This window comes from Corvus cornix, chromosome Z (assembly GCF_000738735.6).
Source record: "Corvus cornix cornix isolate S_Up_H32 chromosome Z, ASM73873v5, whole genome shotgun sequence".
In the NCBI taxonomy this organism is placed as follows: domain Eukaryota; kingdom Metazoa; phylum Chordata; class Aves; order Passeriformes; family Corvidae; genus Corvus; species Corvus cornix.
Window position 1 is genome coordinate 10,631,569 of NC_046357.1, and position 18,289 is coordinate 10,649,857.

Below are 18,289 nucleotides of genomic sequence, written 5' to 3' on the forward strand. Positions count from 1 at the left end.
GGGAACAATGGTCTGTCCTGGAGCCTCTGGCAGAAGGTGCCTGGTGAGACTCGGGGCCGACCACTGGGATTCTGGAGCCGAAGCTACAGAGGGTCTGAAGCCAACTACACTCCCACAGAGAAGGAAATCCTGGCAGCTTATGAAGGAGTCCAGGCTGCCTCAGAAGTGATCGGCACAGAGGCACAACTCCTCCTGGCACCCCGACTACCGGTGCTGGGGTGGATGTTCAGAGGAAAGGTTCCCTCCACGCATCACGCCACCGACGCTACTTGGAGCAAATGGATTGCCCTCATCACGCAGCGCGCCCGAATTGGAAACCCAAGTCGCCCTGGGATCTTGGAAATAATTACAAACTGGCCCGGAAGGTGAGACTTTTGGGTTATCTTCTGAAGAAGAAGAGGAGCAGGTGACACGTGCCGAAGAAGCCCCACCATATAACGAGCTACCAGAGAGTGAAAGACAATACGCCCTCTTCACTGATGGTTCCTGCCGAATTGTAGGCGCTAGCCGGAAATGGAAAGCCGCTGTATGGAGCCCCACACGACAAGTTGCACAGGCTACTGAAGGAGAAGGTGGATCGAGCCAATTTGCTGAGCTCAAAGCTGTCCAATTAGCCCTGGACATAGCTGAAAGAGAGAAGTGGCCAAAGCTCTACCTCTACACTGATTCATGGATGGTAGCCAATGCTCTGTGGGGTTGGCTGGAAAGGTGGAATAAGGCAAACTGGCAGCGCAGAGGAAAACCAATCTGGGCTGCTGAAGAGTGGAAAGACATTGCCACTCGGGTAGAGAAGCTATCCGTGAAGGTCCGTCATGTAGATGCTCACATCCCCAAGAGCCGGGCTAATGAAGAACATCGTAACAACAAACAGGTAGATCAAGCTGCGAAAATAGAGGTGTCCCAGATAGACTTGGATTGGCAACATAAAGGAGAACTGTTCCTAGCTCGATGGCCCATGATGCCTCAGGTCATCAGGGCAGAGATGCCACCTATAAGTGGGCACGAGACCGAGGGGTGGATCTAACCATGGACAGTATCTCCCAGGTTATCCATGATTGTGAGACATGCGCTGCGATCAAGCAGGCCAAGCGGGTGAAACCTCTGTGGTACGGTGGGCGATGGTCCAAATACAAGTATGGGGAGGCCTGGCAGATTGATTACATCACACTGCCTCAAACCCGCCAAGGCAAGCGCTATGTGCTCACAATGGTAGAAGCCACCACTGGATGGCTGGAGACCTACCCTGTGCCTCACGCTACTGCCCGGAACACCATCCTGGGCCTGGAAAAGCAAGTCCTTTGGAGGCATGGCACCCCTGAGAGAATCGAGTCTGACAATGGGACTCATTTCAAGAACAGCCTTATAAACACCTGGGCTAGAGAACATGGCATAGAGTGGGTGTACCACATCCCTTACCATGCACCAGCAGCTGGGAAGGTTGAGCGGTGTAATGGACTGCTTAAAACCACCTTGAAGGCACTGGGTGGGGGGACTTTCAAAAACTGGGAGATGCATTTAGCAAGAGCCACCTGGTTAGTTAACACTCGAGGTTCCACCAGCAGAGCAGGCCCTGCCCAATCTGAACCCCTACAAACAACAGACGGGGATAAGGTTCCAGTGGTGCACATGAGAGGTATGCTTGGAAAAACTGTTTGGGTAAAGTCTGCCTTGAGCAAAGACAAACCCATCCGTGGGGTTGTTTTTGCTCAGGGACCAGGTTGCACCTGGTGGGTGATGCAAAAGGATGGAGAGACCTTGTTTTAGGGTGAACTACCCATGGCTCTGTACCTGTACCAGTATCAGCATGTATATTTGTATATAATTTGGGTAATGCATAGATTTATATGGTTAAAAAAGTTAAGTTTCATGTAACATGTTAGTATGGGAAAAAATTCGGGGTGGATAATGTTGGGGTTTTAGTTTAGTCTTAGTTTTTTTTCCTGTTAAAGGAATTTTCTCCCATATGCATGTTGCTAGGGGACAAATGGCTGTACTTAAGAAAGACAAAAAGGGGAGTGGGGCGGGCCTGGCTACTCTTTTGTCTACACCTGGGTGTGGGGTCAGTTCGCTCGGAGCGTCCGGAGAGAGAAGCTGCAGAGAAAGGAGCTGCTGCTTCTTTCTTTTTGGCCGTTCTTTCTTCCTGCTGGAAACAACGCCGGGACCCCAAAAGCCGCTTTCCCTGCCCTGCTGGAGACCGGGCTGTGGCTGCCCTGCCCCGCTGCTGCTTCGAGCTTTCGCTGCGCTGTAGCCCTGCTCGCCCTGCCTGCCTGGGCCTCCGTGGGGTTCTCCCATCTGGATACATCTCGCCTGCCACCCGGGATTTGCGTCCGTCCCTGCCGTTCCAGCCTGCTGTTCCTGAGAGCCCGGGATCAGCTGCCCAGGGGTTTGTGAAGCCTTTGTTCCATCCTTCCCGGGATCCCAGGGCACCAGAGCCGCGGGTTTCCCGAGCTCGCTCCGGAGCGCCCCCTGCAGCCGCGGGGGAACCATCGCACCTGCCCTGCTCACCGGGAGCCGCCAGCGCCCCTGCCGGCTGCGAGCGGAACTGCACCCGAGGGGAAAGGGCCTGACAGCCGAGAGGGCTGGCACTGGGTTTGTGATTGCTGTTACTGCCATAGTTGTTGTTGTTTTTGTTTGACTGGTTATATACATACATATATATAGTAAAGAACTGTTATTCCTATTTCCCACATCTTCGCCTAAAGGCTCTTGATTTCAAAATATAATAACTTGGAGGGAAAAAGGGGTTATATCTGCCACTTCAAGGGGGGCCTCTGCCTTCCTTAGCAGACACCTGTCTTTCAAAACCTAGACACACACGGAAAAAGGATAATAATGCTAAATAATAAAACCTCCCTCTCTGCTGAGAGAAACCTGGGAAAATTTCAGAGTCCTTCCATAGATCTCTCTCTCCCCCTTCTTGGAGCTGGGACTGGGTGGTGGGCCCACCTCCAGGGCCAAGGCCTCGATGGAAATTCTTCTCGATGTATTCTGATGTTGAAACAGTCCAGCAGAGGGAGAAAAAAAGGAAAAAACAAAGTTCCAAGAAAACAAAATTTCAGCTCTCCATCTCTCTCCGGAGAAAGAAAAAAGAGCTGGAAAAAATGGCCGAAAGCAGGCTGGGTGCCTTCCCCACTCTCGCTCTCCTGCCACAGCTGAAAAAAAAGTCTCTATCTCTGTGTGACCTTGAACAAGCTGCAAACTGCTTTGAAGAAGTTTTGCTCAGGTTTTCCTCCCCCCTCTCAGGCTCAGTTTAAAGGCAAAGAAAGGCACAAAATTAATTTTCTGGGCATAGGGCAGCGATAGGGGATACACATCACAAAGTCACCCCAAGACACAGGGTCATATTGATGGGAGCATGCTCTTATAAGACAGGATCTTACCAGCTGGGAATGCCAGGCACGGTAGCTGCTGTAGCGTCACCCACGGTTGGCTAAATCTTAGGCCTTGGTGGAAACTGTGTGGAAGAAAGGGTGGTATCCTCTTGTTGTGCACCTAGACATTTACAGCATGCACAGAAAGATACTCATACTACCATCTGAGGTGTGGGTAGGATATCTTTTTGGATGCTCAGTGCAATTTTGGTCATCCATGCTCTGAGGAGTAGATAAAACTGGCACAGCTGCAGAGAGGGACTATTAACTAGAATAAACAGGGAGTGAATTGCTGAAGACGTCGAGAAAGCTTGTCTTGTTTATCCTGGCACAATGAAGCCTGAGAGGCTCTGTGATTACCTACTCTCTGTAAATATCATGGGAATAAATACCAGTGAGGGAGAACAGATTAGACTAAGGGCCAGCATACTTACAAGAGCAACAGGTATACACTGACTAAATAAATTTAAGCTGGAAGTGAGAGAAGGGCTCCTTAGAGTGAAGTTTTCCAGCAGTTTTCTAGCTGGAAAAGTGGGAGTGAGAAAACTGACTGCTTTTAAGATGAGCATCATCAGCTTTTGAAAGAGGAACAGAGTTCACTAGTTGGCAAGTTCCTCCCAGACATTCTACAGGAGAATGTCATGGCTGCTAACCTCCCTTACCAGAGGCAGCTATGCATGGTCTTGTCCATGGCATTTGCTTTGTCACTGGAGATGGGAGGACAGGACCTCACCATGTTCTGCTCCCCACTGGTCTGCTTGTGGGAGCCCTGGGAGCACTCCGGTCTTGAGACATGGGATGGGGACTCCCACCTATGGGTGGGGAAACAGGTGCTCTTGCGGGTTTCATTCATGACCCCACTGGTTATTGAGAAGTCAGAGAAGTCTGTGTTAGGGACACAGTTCCCCAAGGTGAGACCACCTTGGAAGAAAGTTAACCTGGTGAGCCTGTCTCCCCCCGCTGTAAAAGAGCACTGTAAAAGAGCAGTGACTATTCTGTAACATCTCCTGGGTACTGTATTTTGGATAATTATAATTGGCATAGTAAAGGGTTTATCATATGAATGCTTTAGGCTTGTTAATTCTAGGTTGTGAGAAAAGTTAAGTAGAAAGAATGAGGAATAGCTCTGGGAAGGCTGCTCCTGGTAAATGATTCACAGCAATGCCCAGGATGCTATTTAGGAGGATAGTACCTCTGGGATCCAGCTGATTAACAAAGCTGGTTTAGCTGTGGGAGTCCAGAGCTAGAAGCCAGAAGATGTATAAATTATAATAAGCAGCTCAATCCTTCTCTGTGGAAAGATGAAGCAGTTTTTGTGGAGGAGTTAGTAGGTGTGTGCCTGTGGCCCAGGCACCAGGCTGGGGTTGTGGGGCACAAAAGCACTAGAAGTGGCCATGAGAGCAGAGAAATAACCATCCTTATTATATGTGCTGTGTATCCATTTGGTACATGCCTTGCAAGGGAAATGATAAAGCCAGCCTTGCAGATGAAGGCTGGGTGAAGAAAAAAATAAGACACCAGGAAGCAGAAGAAGTGATGCCTCAGGTGGAGAGATGTACAGAGAGGAATTTGTGTGCTAAATGAAATGTGCTGGGAAAACAGAACTGTAAATGTTGTTGATTCTATTTGTCAAATGGGACTAACCTGAAGACTAGTTGTATTTGAAAACACTTATGAATGATATTTTCTATCTTAGTATTTTAGAAATATTGAAGTGTTTTGACAGTTTTAAGAGACCAAAGAGTGAGAAAAGAATGTTTAATTGGCTACGCTGAATATGAGCTACACATTTAATATATTTTTAATTAACTAAAAAACTGTGTGTTCCTATATCATTTTGTTTCCACCATCTAATTTTCTGACTTGTTTTAATCACAACATCATTCAAATCAGAGCTGTAATTATGCCCAATTTCTGTTACTTGGATGTGCTGCCTGAAATCCTTACTATATTCTTTGCGTCTTGCTGTCCAAATAGCAGCAGGGATGAAAAACTATTTCCCTTTTTCAGAGGTAATTGTTTCTCTTACAATTTTCCATTTAAACTTTGTTAGGTGGATTGCTTCATTGTAGTCTGTTTGCTGAATGTTTCATGAATAAAGCACGTTTTCACCTTTATTCTAAACACTAAGAAAATATTAAACTCCTGGGAACGATGTAAGATGCACCTCTTTACTGCAATTTTCTCTTTTATATATGGTTATTTTCCTTGCATTTTTCACCTTTGCCTTCCATATGAATTATTCTACATATATCTGTCTGAATAGTCTATTGCAGAATATTCTGAACTAGGTACTATGGCAAACAGTCGCCTGCAGATTTGTACTTTTTGGTTGTCTCTGTATTCAGTAGCAAAGAATTCAAATATTGTTGAGATTCACTTTTATTTCAAGGTATCTGCAGGAAGAAACAGTTTTGCAGGCTACACTATTATTCTGAAAAAAAATCCATGTTTTATCTATTTACTTAAGTAATTTAGATTTATTGTAGTAATGATTTCAGTGGAAACTGTACGATGATGTGTGAAATTCTGTTACAAGTTGTATACCAGAGAAATAGTGCTGGCAGTCAGAAGTTTCTTAAATAAACCTTGCCCTCCACCTAGCTGCTCTGCTTTCTCTGCTAGTGTTACATACCTTTTTACTAACTTTCCCTGTTACTCAAAAGTGGGATTTTTGTAACCACTCTGCTAATTCATCTGTGTTCCAAGGCTCTGGGCAGGGCTAAATGCTTTTAAAAATCACCTCTTCTCCTTTGATGTGGTAGATTCTCTTTCATTGTTCTCCATGTCAAATTTCAGAGTATTTCCTCTGTGTACTACCTATTTTTTTCCTCTCTAAATCTCTGTCTTCTTTATTGAATCATTCAAATTTTATATTTTCAAGAATGTGATTTTTTTAACAAGGAAATGAGCCAGCAGCAGCAAGTGAAACTCTGAAATGGTTGCTGAACAGTTCTATACCTTGAATTCCCAGCTAAGTTCCTCAGCAGGACAGCTCTTTGAAAGGTCCCAGATAACACATGGTGGCAGCTCTTGGAGAAGACAAAGCCCTTGGCTGAGTCTGGTGGAGGAAACTTTGGCTGTGAGTTGTCTGGTACTGGCTACAACATATGTCTGTGACAAAGCAGTTCCGGCTCTGCAGTCTGATTCTAACACCTGATTTGAAAGCTTTAATACAGGTGTAGTGGTTTGGTTCGAAATATCCATTACTTACTTATTTTGCTTCTGTGAGATAAGAATTAGGAGAAAGCAAAGCAGGCACAAAACTTAAAAGAATATAAAGAAGTTTATTAACAGACCTAAAAGAAAGAAAAAAAGTCAGACTAAACCTTCAGAACACTTCTCCTTCTCCCACTGAGAATGTAAAAAGACAACCCTTGAGATTTTCAGTCAGTTTACCACCTCTATAATAATCTCTTTTTCAGTTCACTTAGGGAGAGTAGTCTCTCTTGCTCATGCTGTGGAGACATCTCCACAAGAACAGTTCCCTTATGGCTTCAGTGTCACAGCGAGACAGCCGCCCGGGTTGGTTCTCTGCTCACATGTGAAAGTCCCTTTCCCCAACTTAACAGCTTTCCCCACAACTGTTTTCGAGGGTCCAATCTTGAGCTACTGGGGTACCATTTTAAGGTTGAGCTGTTCAGAAGCAAAGGTTCTCTTCACCTATCTCTGGGAGCATCTTCATCTCTAGGAACAGAGGTCTTCTTCTTCCCTGGGAGCAAGGGTCTTCATCACTTTCATCTCTCTCTGTTCAAGCTTCTCATCAATTACAGCTACTTCAACATTTGCTTATTTCAGCACAGATACTTTTGCTGACAATTGCAATTTGAACACTCCACCCCCCATCCTTTCATGAAATTACAGTGGGTATTTTGATGTACCATAGTCCATCACCATAGCTTTACAACAGAATTTCAGCTTCTAAGCTTGAAGCATCTCCTCCTCCCTCAGGGTTTCAGCTCTTCCTTCTTCACTGACTTTGGTGTCTTTATGGTGTTTTCTTCACTTGTGTCCACCTTTCCTTTTCTTTTGACTCGGGAGAGGATTGATGTCTGCAGGCTTCATCTGTTCTGGACAATCTTACAGCACTAAGAGAGTTAATCTCACCCAGGCCCCGCAGCTGGAATTCGCCTCTCACTGTTGGTCACATGATCTTTGTGGGGCAGTGGCCTCAGATGAATTTTGGCCGCGCTGGGCGAGGGCCGGGCTGGCCGAGCCGTGCCGCAGGGCTGCCTGCACGGAGCAGGGCTGCGGAGGGAAGAGGGCCGCGGAGGGAAGAGGGCCGCGGAGGGAACAGGGCCTCGGAGGGAACAGGGCCGCGGAGGGAACAGGGCCTCGGAGGGAAGAGGGACACGGAGGGAACAGGGACACGGATGGAGCAGTGCCGCGGAGGGAACAGGGCCGTGGATGGAGCAGGGCCGCGGAGGGAGCAGGGCCACGGAGGGAAGAGGGCCACGGAGGGAGCAGGGCCACGGAGGGAACAGGGACACAGAGGGAACAGGGCCACGGAGGGAGCAGGGCCGTGAAGGGAACAGGGACACGGAGGGAACAGGGCCGTGGATGGAGCAGGGACATGGAGGGAGCAGGGCCACGGAGGGAACAGGGCCGTGGATGGAGCAGGGCCACACAGCTCCAGGGTGGCTGTTTCCCGGCCGGCCCGGCTCGCACTGAGGGGCTGCGCTGTGTGTCCAGCGAGCAGAAGCAGCTGAGATTTCAGCCAAGCCGTGCCGTGGCTGACCCAGCTGGGCCGCGCCCTGGGCTCCCAGTTACCTGTCCAAAAGCTGGAAGAAAAAGAGCTTTCCCGGGGTTTGTTCGTTTTTAAATGTGGATCACAGAGGTGTGTCAAGCTTCTTAAGTGGCTTTAAAAAGTTGCCAATATTCAAACTAGCCAGTTGAGTGGTTCTTTCGGGTCTAGAGGAAGCTGTAAGCACCTTTTTGCAAAAAAGCACTTTGGTGGCTGATGGAGCCCTCTTTAACTAAAAACCCAAACTATGCTAAACCATGACAACAGGGATTCAAGTGTAATGGGTATATGAGTAAATCATAACTCTTTTTTTAAAGAACTAGAAGATGGGGGAGGAAAAAACCCCAAACCTGTAGCTGTTCCCTTGATTGGTGACAGATATTTTGTTCTGTAAAGCAGAGGTTTTCTGTTTCACAGAAAGGGGAATAAGTTCCAATTCCTATTTCCCTATCCATACATATTGTCACTTACATGAATTTCTTAATGTTTCTTGAACAGTCAGATTTCTACGTGGAACTGGGAGCAGGACAAACTGTCTCAAGCAGATAAAATATGCCTTGTCCAGGTGCCTGTGTAAATGAGTGTTCAGGTTTTGTGTTTGTGCTACAAGAGGTTGAAAGGAATGATGACTGAGCACCACTCTGACCTCCCTGATCACCACTCTGTGATCTCCAAGAGATAACTGATTAACATAGAATCATAGCGTGGTCTGTGTTGCAAGCAACCTATTAAAGGTATCTCATGCCAGACCCTGCCATGGGCAGGGATAACTTCCACTAGACTTGGTTGCTCAAAGCCCCATCCAAACTGGACTTGAACACTTCCAGGGATGGGGCATCCATGACTTCTCTGGGCAACCTGTTTCCATGCCTCACCACCCTCAAGGTAAAGAATTTCTTCTTAATCTAAACCTGCTGTCTTTCAGTTTGAAGACATTCCTCATATCCTATCACTACCTGTCCTTGTGAAAAGTCCCTCTTCGGCTTTCCTGTAGGCCTCATTTAGGTACTGGAGGGTGCTCTATGGTCTCCCTCTCTTCATGCTGAACAATCCCAATTCTCTCAGACTGTGTTCATAGGAGAGGTACTCCAGCCTTCTGCTTCAGCCCATCATCTTCATGGCCTCCTCTGGACTTATTCCAACAGGTTCATTTCCTTCTTATTTTGGGGACTCCAGAGCTGGATGCAGCAGTCCAGGTGAGGGCGGAATCCTCTCCATTAGCCAGCTGGCCACACTGCTCTGGATGCAGCCCAGGTTGGCTTTCTGGGCTGCAAGTGCACATTACCGGGTCATGTTGAGCTTCTTATCCACCAGCACCCCCAAGTGCATCCCTGCAGTACTTCTCTCAATCCCATCAGCCCCCAGTCTCGGGGGTTGCCCTGACCCATGTGCAGGACCTTGCATTTGACCTTGAACTCCATGAGGTTTGCACAGACCTGCCTCTCAAGCCTGTCAGGTTCCCCCTGGATGCCATCCCTTCCCTCCCGTGTGTCGACTGCCCCACGCAGCTCAGTGTCATCAGCAAACCTGCTGAGAGTGCCTTCAATCCGACTGTCCATGTGACCAACAAAGATGTTAAACAGCACCAGTCCCCATACCAACCCTTGGGGAACACCACTTGATACAGCTTTCCATCTGGGCATTAAGGCGTTGACCACAGTTCTTTACGTGTGACTATCCAGAGAATTCCTTATCCACCAAGTGATCCATCTACCAAATCCATGTCTCTTCAATTTAAAGACAAGGATATCATGACCATGTCAAATGCTATGCACAACTCCAGATTAGAGATGCAGTTGATAAGCTTCTCTTAATTTGATCTGCTGAACCACTGAGAAAAACCAGCCTTTGAACAGAGACATCCTCATAGCAAGTAGTATTTTTCCTTTCAATCCATAGACTATTGTGTATTTTCCGTATTAGGGTAACTACATGTTTTACAAGGCCTTTCAGTCGTAATGTAAAAGATAAATGCCATATTTTGTATGGCAGCAGCTCAAACTTTTAGCTCTGGCTTTGCCACTTCAATTCCCTACTGCATTAACCAAGAGAGTAGCCAAAATACTATGTCCTTAATGAGATCTTTTATACTTCAGAGTCCACTGAGTCCTTTTCCTACTGCCTGTATTCCTAATGCTATTAGTTAATGCTCTAAGTGCAATGGCTAAAAACAGGGAATCAGGGAAAAATGGGATGCTGAACATTAATTACCTCCAGAAACCACCATTTGCTATTAAATATCCCATTGCATTTTTGTACAAGATGTAGGTTTAACAAATTCGGCTGAACTGGTTTTTGAAGGGAGGGCAGGAATATTCCTTTTGAGCTCATTTCTGCCTCCCTTTATAAATGAAACCCAGAAAGGCAGCACCAGTTCAATCAGAGAAGGAAGATGTTTGGCCCTTGGTGACACTGCAGAGTATGCTGCTAAGATAATTACATTGAAAGATGCATCTGACCCCAGCATGCTTGTCTGTGTCATGTGTATAGATGCATTTCCAAGTTGTATAAAGCAGCTGAGGATCACTGAATTAAAGACAAGTTTTCCAGAAGAATAAATTCAAGGTCGTTAGATACTACTGTAGGTAGTTCTTGCAACAGGGCAGCTCACGTGCAGTAATGTTAATTCAGGATCCAGGGAAAGAAATTCCCACCCAATGCTGCCCAGATTTTATGGTTTGAGTCAGTCTGACCTTGGTGATGCCAATTTTATGACAATGCTACTGCTGCCTAAAGAGGATCCTAGGGGTATGGAAGTGCATCTGAGGAGTTCCTTTCCAGCCTTTTTGTGCTGAGCTCATGTAAATCTCTGTGCTTGAGTTAATTTGATCCTTGTTTGTCACATTTCAACAGTTAGGAAGGACCTGTTATAAACTAAAACTTGTCAATGAATTAGGGACAGAGGGAGAGCAAAACCACTTGTTTTGTTTCTGTTAATTCAGACCATTTCCATGTGCTGTATTAACTTTGTCTGTACAGGTCTATTAGCACAGCTGAGAGAATTGTAAATTTTATCAGGGAGTAAAAATAAATGGCTGGCATATAAAAGCGGAGGACCTTTTAAACTAGTTTTACCATAGAGAAAATTATGGTAGAATGATGTAGTGTAGAATGGTACCTAAGGCTTATCGTTCACAGGGGAAGTTATTTGCAGATGCAGAGTAAATCTTTAGCAGGAGCAGAGTGAGGGCATGGTGAACGCCCTTGAGCAGCGTGCCATAATGCCATTATTTCTGGGTACTCCCACTGAAGCTAATGAGGATGCATAAGGATATCTATATAGTGGTGCTCTGAGTACAGAGAAAGGTTGTGACATCTCCCTCACTGGGGGCTTGTAAATAGATTAAATTGAACATTTACCAGGAGTGATCTGTATCACTGATCTTTGTGTAGTTGATCCTGTTCAGGGTGGGCTGGATGAACGTGAATGACTTTTCAAAGTTCTTTCCAGTCGTGATTTTCATGCTTCAGTGACACACGGGTAATCCACTGCTCCCACTGAAGCAGTGAATTCTCAGCATCCTTGAAAAGCCAAGGTGAGCATATGCTGAATTACAGCTCTGAAATTCAGTGTTCTTGCAAACAGTGATAAAATTGAACAGAGAGGGGGGAAGTTAAGGAGTATAGGGATTCTGATTCAGGCTCGTGTAAGCACAGCCTCCTGCAGACGGGTGCTGGTTTTGTTCAGCAGTAACACCTCTTTGCAAAAGACTGCAAGGAGTAGGGTGTGTGCTTCACTGGAGAGGGAAGAAATGCCACGTCAGTTTGCCCTGTTCAAGGAGACCTGCTGCAGTTCTCACTGGTGTTACTGGTAACGGGCACTTAATGCTTGGCAGCATCACACCCTGTGAATGGGACCAGTTTCTCACTGTGGATTAGGTTGTACTGACTCCCTGCACTCCAGAAGAGAACCTGTTCTGTGCCTTTAATGATCAAACCCATTAAATAGTGAATAGACGTTCTGTTTTGTGTTTGAGTGGCTGCTTTTCCTTCTCCTCTCCCGTGAAAGCTCTGCGGAGAGGAGCGGCTGTTGCGCCATGGGAGGTCCTGTCTTAGAACACAGCTGTCATTAGTCTTCTGTCACATTGTCAGGCTTTCATGACTCAGGCATTAAAAAAAAACCAGATAACCAACCCTCTTTCTGAACTAAAATAGCCTAAGAACAGTTTTTTAAAAGCAAATTTTAATACAGCTAATTAGATCATATTTTCTTTCTGAAAGCTTTTAATGGGACTCACGATTTTACTGCTTGAACTGAAGCTACTTGGATGCTTAATTATTATTTATTAAACAAAATTCAATACCACTGAAGTCACTTGAGAGCTTTGATAGATTTTAAAAAAAGAAGAAATACATCTTGAATACTCAGTAGCTTTAAAAAGGACAATGCCTGTTTTGTAGTTGAGGTCAGTATTTCTCAGCAGAGCTCCTTTAATTCATCAGAAAATGGTTCCTGAAAGAAGAGAACAACTTAAAAATAAATATGTGCACATTTCTGCCTATATGAGCAAGCAAGCAGAACAGGGAAAATAGAGGTAATAAAAGAAGTGTCAAAGCTGAGCCTAGATTTTACTATGTTGTAAATGAAAATCTTTGTAGCAATGCTATATGAGAAAGTACGTGGCTCCTCACGAAAAAAAAAGGCTGAAAATGGTGATGTGGGACATGTTCGCAGTCATGATGTAAACCGTCCTGATACCCAGGTCATGCCCAAATTATGAGTGCCTCTGACTGATATAGTGAGATACTACCTGGAGATAAAAGCTTAGGTCTCAGAAGAAATACAGCCACATAAGTATCTCTGTGTGGCTTTGCACTGTCCAGCATAGGTAGGTCCCTATTACCCAGATCTCCACTTTCCCCCTTCTCATGCAGTCTTTGGCAGGTGGAAAGGCTGCTCCAGAAAGCTGCTGGGCATCACGGGTGGTGAATTGGATCTGTCTGCTTATGCAGAGGGGCAGTGATGGTGGCTGGGGCTGGACCACAGCCCTTCCCGTGAGGTCCTTCCACATCAGTCAGTCACATGGCTTTACTCCCGCCATCCTGGTAGTGAGGGGCAGCAGTCTGGTACCTCCTAGTTTCCAGTTAGCAAAAAGAAATTAGATACTCTACATATTCCTTCAGGCCAGAAAATTTATCACCAAGATTACTGATCTTAATCCATGGTCAAACCCAGGTAACATGCCATTCCCCTCCTTCCCTGCCAGTGCTCAAGCCCTCCAGCCCTGTGTCTTTGCACTCCCTACACTATTGGTACCACTAGCTCCTCTGCTTCCACCAGGGATGTGGAAAAGCAAGTTGACTTCTGATGCTGCTTTGTGGGGCAGTGCTGCACTGGCCTGGCAGGGTTGGATCTGTGAAACTCCAACCTAGGTCAGAGGAGCTGCAGCAGGATGAAAAAAGTGCCTCAGGTAGTGAAATGAGAGGACTTCTCTCTTTCTCCTGGCACAGGTCTTGCAGAGGAGCACACCTACTCTCCTCCCTGGCTCTAAGCAAAGACAGGCAGCATCTTCTGTGCATGTGGCTCTGGGTTACATAGTGGCTTTGGAACCCGTAGGGGTTAGAAATTATTCCTTTTGAGAACTGGGATTGTGGCTATAAGGGCTGGACTGTACCAGCTGTGGGAGGCACCTTAAAGCATGGATATTCTCCATAGGAGAGCCAGGACTTGCCTAACACAGAGGCAGTGATGCTCTTAGGGTTTGCAGGCTGAGAGGCTTGTGTGTAGATGCTTGGGCATAAAATCATTCCTTACCAACCTAGCAAGATGGATTGGGTTTGCGTGGCATGGTTTTGGTAGCAAGGGGTGCTATAGGGTGGCTTCTCTGAGAAGTTTCTAGAAGCTTCCCCCATGCTTGACAGAGAACCACACAAGAATATCTATGAAGACCACGGTACATACTGGGCTTTTGTGAGCTCAGTCATGTAGGTGGTTTATTCTCCTGACTAAAACCCTTGGTGAGAACAATCACTAGTTTGAGGCACAATTTGGAAATTACAAGGCAGGGTGAACAAGGTTTGTACTGCTATCACAAAGGCACCCTGAGGACTATTAAAGCAGGCTTATTCTAATAATTATTGTGAGCGTGTGACATATTTGTGCTGAAACAGAGCAACATGTGGTTTCTTAGTGTCATTGGTGTAATCCACTTTCAAGATGGCACTAGGGGAGGAAGATGATCCATATGGTTTTGTATTAATTTCTGTCATAAACAGAGCTACAGAGCCTAGATCAAATCTTTAAGGTCAGTGGAATCTTTTCTTCAGCTATCTCTTTTCTACAGGATTGTGTTACTTGGTTTTGCTATGGAAATAAGCTTTTTGTTTGATCATGTGATTCATTTCTGACTTTAAATGCTCTCTAGTCTCATGAACAAAAGATTTCCGTGACTTTATCTAGCAATTTACGTATGAGCAGAGGGTCATGCAACTGTGTTCTGTGTGAAATATCAGTAAAACAAAAATAACCCGTTCAACTAACCAAGCCAACTGCAGATGAAAAGGCAAGGTAGGCTAACTTAAGATAAAGCAAATCAAAAGGAGGCATGACTGTTTGGTGGAGTCTGACTTACTAAGAACGCATTAAGAAAGGAAAACAGTATTTCAGTCAATAAAGGTAAGTGTATGGATGGCAAACTCTATGGCGTGAAGAAAGAATTACATCAGAACTAGCTTCAGAACAAGTAAAAGACACCAAAATAAGTTAATTATGCCTCAAGGGGGAGTAAAATATCAAGGTCATCAACTTATGCAGGAAGAAGGAAGGAAAAATATGTGCCCACCTACAATGAATCAGTTCACCTTTAAACCTGAAACTCCTTGGGCTTAAATAGGATGGTATTAAATACAAAAAGTAACATACTGCCATCTCGTAAATTCAATCTGGTATCTCTGTGCAGAGTTCAGCAGTACCTTTCACATGTGAAGGTGCAGTAGAGTTTACAGCTACTCTGAGCTGCCTTTTATCACCTTGGTGGTCTGTGCTGTTCTGCTGAGATCTGTCTGATTGCTTGCAGATCTTTTCAAGCACTCCAGGCATTGCTGGGTATTTAACACCTGACCTGTGCTCTGTTACAGTTCTACAGAGTGCAGCTTTTCAGGATTACATAAACTTAAATCTGAAGGTGTTGGCTGGGTTCACAAACAGCAGAATGCTTGAATTTGGTTTTATGGGCTGCTGTGCATAGAAGTGCTTCAGTCATACTGAATCAATGACTGAAATAAAATGTATTGCTTATATGTGGATCTCACAGATTCAAGTACATTTTGGTGAAATAAAGCCTTAGTATTCTCCTGTGAAATCATAGAGAGGAATTTTAGCTGCTTGGGTTTTATTCTGTATTAAATTATTTTAAAAACTGACTGATTCTAGTAGCCACTGACAAGTACAATCTCTCTCTGCTAATAGTTCTTTTCTTTAGATCTGTTTTCCCAAAGCTTTTGAGAGAATTAGGTTCAACATGTTCAGCTTCATTTAGATTACTGTCAGACCAAAATTTTCCGTGTACCTTGTGTCTGTGCAAAAGGCTGCACAATATGCTGGTTTAGGGGAAATCACATATTTATAGATCTTAGAGCAAAGGGAGAACACAATGTTCATCTAAACTGACTGCAGCCCTGCCCAGACCTTAGGTTCTTTTATTTAACTCAGCAGCTTGAGGTTGACCAGGAGTATAATTTTGGAACTATACCCAGGCTTGATTTAAAGACTCAAAGTGCTGCACAGTTTGCCACAGTCATTGGGATTTTGTACCAATGGTCAATTACCCTTTCTCTGAAAAATGCCCTTTCTCTGAAAAATGTGTACCTTATTTTTTTGGAACTCTGGTAACGTCTTTCTTCTAAAGACTGGATTTTGCTGTTTGGCAGCCTCAGCAGGACTAAGGAGCCTTTTATTTTTCTTATAGATATTTGTTGTTAGTTTGTATTTTCACAGAAAAATACCAGAAAAATTTCTTTATACTCAGAAACAGTTAGGCAGATATCTTTTATACCCCAGTATTCCTGTGCTAAGGATTTGACATAATTAAAATGCGCCATCTTAGAAAAGAGTTGATGTGACTATGGTGCTTTTTATTTCAGTTACTAACTACGGATTTCTGATTAATTAATTCATGGCTTGGGTATCAATACTGGTGAAGAAAGAGTTTTTGGTATATGCTGTACTTCTGTAGGAATCATGGTTGCTTCTGTGTTCCTCAAAAATACTATTTTCAACATTTCCTTGAGTGTGTCAAACATGCTTTGCAAATGGCTTGAGTTCTCAGTGGCTTGTTTTTCCATAAAAAATTTCCTTGGAGTCATATGGCGAGATGATATCAAAACGTATCTCGTCCATTCCCTTGTGCGTAGGCAAAATCAGTAATTACTCTGAGCCTGCATGATCTTCCTTCCATTCTTTTCTACTGAGAAGTTGAAGTACAATCAACATATTATTTCCTCACAGAATGAAAATTTAAAAGAGTTTTTAAAAAGCTTGAGCAGTAACCTGTATCCTGTCTGACTTGGTTTCTTTCCTTTAGAAACGAAGTAAGATCAGTTGGAGTCGCTGTCAGTAAATCCTGCCTCGATGCATTTGTCTTGCTGATTTATGAGTAATTATTGTTCCTCTTCTCTCCTTAGGGCTCTTCCTGCAATGATGGAGTGGGTCCGAACTCAGAAAGCAGGAGAAAGTGGTGTGAATATTATCACTGCAGATTTTGTAGAACTTGGTGACTTTATCAGCACAGTCATAAAGCTCAACTATGCTCTGGATGAATGTGAAGATGACACTACTTGATAATACTGTGATATGTGTGTTGTTGCATTATTCAGAATTTGAAAAAAAGATTGTATTCTAAAAGGATTATATTGTAACACACTCATTTTCTTGTAACACACTGAGGTGTTTAGGGCTTTAGTGGGTGGGCATAATGGAAATGTTTTCATCATTTATGATCATTTTTCATATTTGTGTTTCATGTGAAGAGCAAAACTAAACATGTTTACAGTGTTTGATAAAAGAAGGCCATTTACAGGTTCTCCATGAGGTACCAAATGTGATTCATGTGTCTTCTGTGGTTATGAACAGTGCCAAGAAATTTGTTGTTTTCAGAGCAAGGGGATGTATATATTGTCCTCTTCCTGCTCAGAGCAGGATTCTTCGTGGTGTGAGCATTGCAGCAGGAGACTGAGGACAGTATATCTGGCATGAAAATTTTAAGCTGCTACATTTCATCTGTTAGGTAGTTTAACTGATCACATTTATCAATGAGCTGCAGGTTTAAATGCCTTTGTGATGTAAATCCAAAGTCATGCTTCTAACATATGCATAATCAGTGGACAGTAAACATGATGTACTGTGTAGCTTGCACAAAGCACAGACTAAATCCTGCTTGTTTTTCATTCTCAAAATGGGGTTCTCCAATGTCTCTGCCTCAGGTCAAGTCAGCAGATACGTGATACTGGCCTAACTCTAACTGTAATCACAGAATGGCCTGGGTTGGACCCTTAAAGATCATCTAGTTCCAACCGCCTGGCTGTGGGCAGGACACCTTTCACTAGACCAGGTTGCTCAGAGCTCCATCCAGCCGAGCTTTGAACACTTCCAGGTGTGGGCCATCCATGACTTCTCTTGGCAACATGTTCTAGTGCCTCCCCACCCTCACAGCAAAGAGCTTTTTCATAATATCTAATCTAAACCTACTCTCAGTCCTTGTCCTGTCACTACATACCCTTGTAAAAAGTCCCTCTCCACCTTTCTTGTAGGCTCCCATCAGTATGGCCAAAATTAGGTCCCTCCAAAGCCTTCTCTTCTCCAGACTGAATAATCCCAATTCTCTCAGCCTTTCCTCATAGGAGAGGTGCTTCATCCATCTAATCAACTTCATGCCTCCTCTGAACTCACTCCAGCAGGTCCCTGTCCTTCCTGTGCAGGGACCCCAGAGCTGGATGCTGTGCTCCAGGTGGGTCTCACCAGGGCAGAGTGAGGTGGGCAGAATCCCCTCCCTCCCCTGCTGCCCACAGGGCTCTGGATGCAGCCCAGGACACGTTTGGCTCTCTGGGCTGTGAGTGCCATGGCTGGGGCATGTCCAGCCTCTCACCCACCAGCACCCCCAAGTCCTGCTGGGCAGGGCTGCTCTCAGTCTGTTCATGCCCAGCCTGTGCTGATACCGGGGGTTGCCCTTGCACTTAG

The 18,289-nt window shown here is 44.9% G+C and overlaps 1 protein-coding gene across 1 annotated transcript in view; it reads left to right on the plus strand.

The window, feature by feature from the left end:
• Positions 1 to 18,067, plus strand: part of PLCXD3 (phosphatidylinositol specific phospholipase C X domain containing 3) — a 93,967-nt gene extending 75,900 nt beyond the window's left edge. Inside the window, exon 3 of the mRNA XM_039567631.1 lies at positions 16,738 to 18,067. Coding sequence (XP_039423565.1) covers positions 16,738 to 16,894 — 157 coding nt within the window. The 3' untranslated portion in view covers positions 16,895 to 18,067. The remainder of the gene's footprint in view (positions 1 to 16,737) is intronic.
• The last annotated feature ends 222 nt before the right edge of the window (positions 18,068 to 18,289 follow it).